General features: G+C 34.5%; 1 protein-coding gene across 1 annotated transcript in view; it reads left to right on the top strand.

Annotated features, from left to right (window-relative positions):
• Positions 1-7,007, top strand: part of LOC106467169 (RIMS-binding protein 2-like) — a 63,030-nt gene that overhangs the window by 48,117 nt on the left and 7,906 nt on the right. Inside the window, exons 22-24 of the mRNA XM_013927489.2 lie at positions 397-715; positions 3,966-4,420; positions 6,787-6,949. Of these exons, the coding sequence (XP_013782943.1) occupies positions 397-715; positions 3,966-4,420; positions 6,787-6,949 (937 nt within the window). The remainder of the gene's footprint in view (positions 1-396; positions 716-3,965; positions 4,421-6,786; positions 6,950-7,007) is intronic.

Here is a 7,007-nt window from a genome sequence, read left to right as displayed (position 1 = left end):
GCACTTTCGATTAGTTGACTATTCTTCTTCAGGAGAACAAAGAAGAACAGTCAACTATTCGAAAGTGCTCGAGTCTTGGGTCTTATTTTAAGCATTAATTATGTTAATAATAATGTCTAAAAAAAATCAATCCATAAAAACTAAAAACCTACAGTGATGTTGTGTGTTTAGCTGTCTTTTGTCAAACATAATTTTGTGCTGTTTTTCAATTCTAATGGTTAGTCTTCCAAACTGTGCTATAATAATTAATTAACACTAAATAATTGATTCTTGGTTAATTCATAATTTCAAATTGTCTCATTAATGAGTATTTACTTTGAGATTACCTTAGTTATAATTTTTTCTGTTAAAAACTTGTTAAAAGAAGTACAGTAATGGATGCATTTTGTCATGTAGCAGCACAAGAGAAACAGAGTAAGAGATTCAACTACGGGGAATGGGGATATTGGAAGGGATCATGTAAAGGGTGGTAGAGACCAGATCAGTCCCCGTCGTTCAGGAATGCGCACAGCAAGCGATGATCGTAGCCATCAACAGTCTTTCGACTCTCCACCCAGTGGACGTAAGTATGTTAGTCGACCACACGAAAGAAGGGTGAATCATTTAATTGAGGAACGACGGAATTCTGCTGGCCAAGTGATTATTGAACCCGATGAAAACCTCAGTGATAAGGAGATTTACCCATCTCAAAATCACGTGCCTATTCCCTCCATTGGTAGGTACTAGTAATACCAAACTTTAGCCAAGAATAATCTGCTCATTACAGAATCACGTGGTTTTTTCTGTTTCATAATATGAGTATGTCAAAGAAGATTTCCAACAGTAACTTGTTCATTGCAAATCCACATTTTGTATAACAAAACATTCTGTTCCAAATCCACATCTTGTACAACAAAGAACATTTCCATTTGAAATCCACATTTTGTATAACAAAACATTCTGTTCCAAATCCACATCTTGTACAACAAAGAACATTCCATTTAAAATCCACATTTTGTATAACAAAACATTCTGTTCCAAATCCACATCTTGTACAACAAAGAATATTTCTTTCCAAATCCACATTTTGTATAACAAAACATTCTGTTCCAAATCCACATCTTGTACAACAAAGAATATTCCATTTGAAATCCACATTTTGTATAACAAAACATTCTGTTCCAAATCCACATTTTGTATAACAAAACATTCTGTTCCAAATCCACATCTTGTACAACAAAGAATATTTCTTTCCAAATCCACATTTTGTATAACAAAACATTCTGTTCCAAATCCACATCTTGTACAACAAAGAATATTTCTTTCCTAATCCACATTTTGTATAACAAAACATTCTGTTCCAAATCCACATCTTGTACAACAAAGAATATTCCATTTGAAATCCACATTTTGTACAACAAAACATTCTGTTCCAAATCCACATTTTGTATAACAAAACATTCTGTTCCAAATCCACATCTTGTACAACAAAGAACATTCCATTTGAAATCCACATTTTGTACAACAAAACGTTCTGTTCCAAATCCACGTTTTGGTACAACAAAGAACATTTTCCTTTCATTTGTATAAAAATTAATTTTCAAACTTGAGGAAATCCACAAAATAGCAAAGCGCTCGTCTTGGTATCCTATTTTGGTCAGTGGCAAAAAAAACATTAAAGAGCATACACCAAAAGCTGTCAGCTTTTAATTGACTTAGTGATAGTTCATCCATTACTTTAGCGTGTTGGCACAAAGCTCTGTAGACATAACTCTGTGTAACTTAATGTTTTATATTGGTGAGTTTTGTAGATTCAGAATTTACGGGACAGTAGTGCATCCCTAGAATTGATATATATATTATTATGTGTAGGAGGTTAATTGTCTAGAACTATCCAGAGCTGTAGTGGTGAGCAACAGCAATAAAATGCTTCTTTATAGAAGTGCATAGAACCCTCTCTTCATGGACATCCATTTCTGAGCATGCCACGAGGTTTTAGTGAGTTCCATTCAACATTTAATTAAACTACTTTATTATCATGGTATATAAATAAGTATAGCATAAAAAACATAGCTAGTAATGCATACTTTAATAGTATTATATAAGTTTTAAGTTCTTACTTTTATAACGCAATATTAAAAACAAAACGTGGAATTTCCCTTAATGTGAGAATTGTGACATTTGCTCTCTTGGCCTCCCCTCATTTCTAATTTATTTATATTTCCCAATCATCTAAGAAGTACTAAATTTAATGTAAATTACTCATTATAATATCATTGTCACTCAGCCTTCAATCTTATTTGGTTACAGAGCAATTAAATAGACAACCAGACCCCTTCTTACCACGCCCACCTATCAGATCCTCTCTTTCAGAAATTGCCAGTAGTTCTTTCTGACGTTCACTACTATTATAACCAGTAGAAAGCCAAGGTTTTCATCTATCAAATTATGTATTATATTACACTGTTTTCTATAAAGAGAATTCTCAATTTCACTTTCAATTCTAGCTTGATTCCAATGGGAAACACATTGATGAGATTAGATGAAGTTTTAATGACTCTTGTCACATAGTTAGAAACCCTGATAAAATTGTGATAGTTATGGAACATTGTCTGCTCTTTGTTGTTATTCTGTGTTCTTTTGGTGCATTATTTAATTAAATACAAATTATTCAGTGCAGTGCTACCATTAGTGTCAAAAAGTAGTGTCGAATATCGTCAACAGGTAAGTACTTTTTTCTCTTGTTTTTCATGCGTTTTCTTTATTTATTATTATAAAAATAACTAAAATATAAAAGTAGGAAACTTTTTATATTAATTAAGACTAGATTAGGTAAATAATAATTTTTCACGAGCAGCTCACAAGTAGCTCGTGTGTAATGTAATTCGATAGTGTAACATGAACTGCAGATTTGTCAAGAGATTTACAACTTATAATGGCCCAAATAGTACTTAGACAGGGTTCAAAGGCCAATAAATCAACAAAATTTAAGTATAAATAAAAAAGTAATATGGTGCCCAAATAATTAAAAAAAAATTTTTACGAAGTCAGTGGGGGGTCTTTGTAATTCTAGATTTAAAATGCCCAATTTGATCCAATGTGGTTTGGAATTCATCTGTAATTTTCATTAAAAGAACAGTTTTCTTAGCTAAATAAATAGCTTTACTCCACAGTTTAACAGTTTAATTATTGTTTAACACTTGGTAGGACAGTGGTGGTTTCTATCGCAGGCCACTAACAAAAAAAAATAATAATAATAATTTTGTTTAATCACGTAAAGTCTGGTTTTTTGTAATAAGTATTGTTTTATGAATTAAAAAAAACAATTATTTCTTCAAATGCACAACTGGTGAAAAGTGGACTAAAGTAAATGATTAAATTATATGATTATAGAAAAATTAATATTTCAGGCTAACAGTCGTTACTTTTGTAAGTAAGTCTATATTGTCAATCTGTAAAAACATATAGTGTTAGTAGATCGTGCTTCCTATAAACGACTTTCATGAGTGCTGAACATAGATTTTCCTTTACACACTAATATTGTTTTTTTTCCCTGGTTTTTGTTTTATGTAGTAGCATTTTTATTATTTTCCTTCCCAGAGTGCAATGGAAAATTACTACTATTTTTAGGGATTAAAACCCTACCATCTTGGTTAAATATACATCACTGACATTGTAGGCCTAATATTACTGAAAGACAGCTTTAATTAACAACCTCTTCTTCAGCCAAGTACATTTTTAAGTCACCCTTATCTTTTGATTACTTGAATGAGTTTGCTTGCTATATTTTGTTTAGAAAAGAATTTTGATGAGACACACAATAAGGAAAGAAAATTCAACTTTTTAACTACTGGGGTTTTGTGATTTTTATCTTGATAAGCTGGTTTAATGAAAAAACAGACTATTTAAAGAAGTTTTAGGTATAAAAAGAATTTAAAATTATATTTTGATGGACTGTGAATCGATGCTTGTCACTTTCTTGTTAGAAATCACTAAGGACAGTGCAAGTGAAGGTTGCAATTCTATGGAAAACTTTTCAGAGGAAGAGTACGAGGCAATGAGAAGGGCACACAGAGTTCAGCCAAAAGGTTATCCTCCTGATTTGTCCAGATCTCGAGGAGGTCAGCCTCAAGTATATAGTGTAGACAGGATTGGGCCACGTCCAGTTTCTCCCACTAAGGGTCGTCGCTTGCCTCGAGACGATCAGGATTACTACAACTATCAAGAAGAACCACTTGTATCACATGGCAGGGAGGATAACTACCCCATGGACAGCTACCGTGGAGGTGTTAGTTACAGAAGTCAACCTCATATGGATGTTAATCATCAAGACAACAGAGTCAGATGGTTCGTAGCACTGTTTGACTACAACCCTCACACTATGTCCCCAAACCCCGATGCAGCCGAGGAACTTCCATTTCAGGAAGGACAGTTGATTAAGGTTGGTAGTTCATTTAAAACGATGTTTATCAGTTAGAATATGTTTTTTTTTCTTAGCTGCACTGTGTACAGTAGAACTAATCATTACACAGTATTTCTCTTGGCCAGGGAGATTTACAAATATTTGTGTCTAAAATTTATTCACTCGGAAAGGAAGATAGATAGAAGAGGAAGTAACGTGTTTTGAAGTATCAGGATTTTAATTTGTAAGTCTGTCTGGTAAAATATTATATTCAGAATGAAACGGTGAAATAGACTATCATTGTTATAAAATAATCCAAGAAAAGACTATCTTAAATATGTTACAGGATGTATGGTGTGGCATGTTTACATGGTGTTTAATGTTCAGTAATGTAATTAGAAATAGCTTTACAGTATTGTAACACAATACTGTAAAGCTATTCAGTAAACTTCAGCTCCATTTCTTTTTTACATTTGATCTGCTGGTAGTTTAATCAATCATTTACAGCTGTTTGTTCATCTGCTGGTGGAGTGTAATCAATCATTTACAGCTGTTTGTTCATCTGCTGGTGGAGTGTAATCAATCATTTACAGCTGTTTGTTCATCTGCTGGTGGAGTGTAATCAATCATTTACAGCTGTTTCTTCATCTGCTGGTAGTGTAATCAATCATTTACAGGTGTTTGTTCATCTACTGGTAGTTTAATCAATCATTTACAGCTGTTTGTTCATCTGCTGGTAGTGTAATCAATCATTTACAGCTGTTTGTTCATCTGCTGGTGGAATGTAATCAATCATTTACAGGTGTTTGTTCATCTACTGGTAGTTTAATCAATCATTTACAGCTGTTTGTTCATCTGCTGGTAGTGTAATCAATCATTTACAGGTGTTTGTTCATCTACTGGTAGTTTAATCAATCATTTACAGCTGTTTGTTCATCTGCTGGTGGAGTGTAATCAATCATTTACAGCTGTTTGTTCATCTGCTAGTAGCGTAATCATTCATTTACAGCTGTTTGTTCATCTGCTGGTAGCGTAATCAATCATTTGCAGCTGTTTGTTCATCTGCTGGTAGTGTAATCAATCATTTACAGCTGTTTGTTCATCTGCTGGTAGTGTAATCAATCATTTACAGCTGTTTGTTCATCTGCTGGTAGTGTAATCAATCATTTACAGTTGTTTGTTCATCTGCTGGTGGAATGTAATCAATCATTTACAGTTGTTTGTTCATCTGCCGGTAGTGTAATCAATCATTTACAGCTGTTTGTTCATCTGCTGGTGGAGTGTAATCAATCATTTGCAGCTGTTTGTTCATCTGCTGGTAGTGTAATCAATCATTTACAGCTGTTTGTTCATCTGCTGGTGGAGTGTAATCAATCATTTACAGCTGTTTGTTCATCTGCTAGTAGCGTAATCAATCATTTACAGCTGTTTGTTCATCTGCTGGTAGTGTAATCAATCATTTACAGCTGTAGATTACTGGTCACACTCCACCAGCAGATGCAAAACAGTTGTAGATTACTGGTCCCACTCTACCGGCAGATGCAAAACAGCTGTAGATTACTGGTCACACTCCACCAGCAGATGCAAAACAGTTGTAGATTACTGGTCGCACTCTACCAGCAGATGCAAAACAGCTGTAGATTACTGGTCACACTCTACCGGCAGATGTAAAACAGCTGTAGATTACTGGTCCCACTCTACCGGCAGATGAACAAACAGCTGTAAATGATTGATTATGCTACCAGCAGATGAACAAACAGCTGTAAATGATTGATTAAACTACCAGCAGATGAACAAACAGCTGTAAATGATCGATTACACTCCACCAGCAGATGAACAAAGAGCTGTAAATGATTGATTACACTCCACCAGCAGATGAACAAACAGCTGTAAATGATTGATTACACTACCAGCAGATGAACAAACAGCTGTTTTGCATCTGCCAGTAGAGTGTGACCAGTAATCTACAACTGTTTTACATCTGCCGGTAGAGTGTGACCAGTAATCTACAGCTGTTTTACATCTGCCAGTAGAGTGTGACCAGTAATCTACAACTGTTTTACATCTGCCGGTAGAGTGTGACCAGTAATCTACAGCTGTTTTACATCTGCCGGTAGAGTGTGACCAGTAATCTACAACAATTATTGAATACTTTTGAATGTAAAGTTCATATTATTCCTAATGGATCTCAAACTCCACGTGGGAGATTTTGTGCTCAAGAGACCACTGGACACAAATCATAGGTCATCATCATCCCAGATATTTATTTTCACTGTTTTTTTTATTGTTGTTACATTCCAGAAGTTGGAAGCAGGTTCATGTGTAGGGTACTTTTCATTATTACAAAAAGGATAATGGTATAGATATGGAGCTTTCATAGTTTTGTTTTTTTGTGAAATATCCAGATCTATGGAGGTAAAGATCCAGATGGGTTCTACAGAGGAGAGACAAATGGAAGAGTTGGATTTGTTCCATGTAATATGGTTTCAGAGGTTCAACTAGATGATGAAGAAGTTGCTCAACATCTGCTTAATGAAAACATAGCTTCCAGACCACGTCCTCTACCAGGTAAATAAGATACCACGTCCTCTACCAGGTAATAAGATACCACGTCCTCTACCAGGTA

The sequence above is a fragment of the Limulus polyphemus genome, unplaced genomic scaffold (assembly GCF_000517525.1).
Source record: "Limulus polyphemus unplaced genomic scaffold, Limulus_polyphemus-2.1.2 Scaffold2513, whole genome shotgun sequence".
NCBI classification, from domain to species: domain Eukaryota; kingdom Metazoa; phylum Arthropoda; class Merostomata; order Xiphosura; family Limulidae; genus Limulus; species Limulus polyphemus.
Note: the sequence above shows the minus strand (reverse complement) of the source record. Positions and strands in the feature narration are given on the sequence as shown.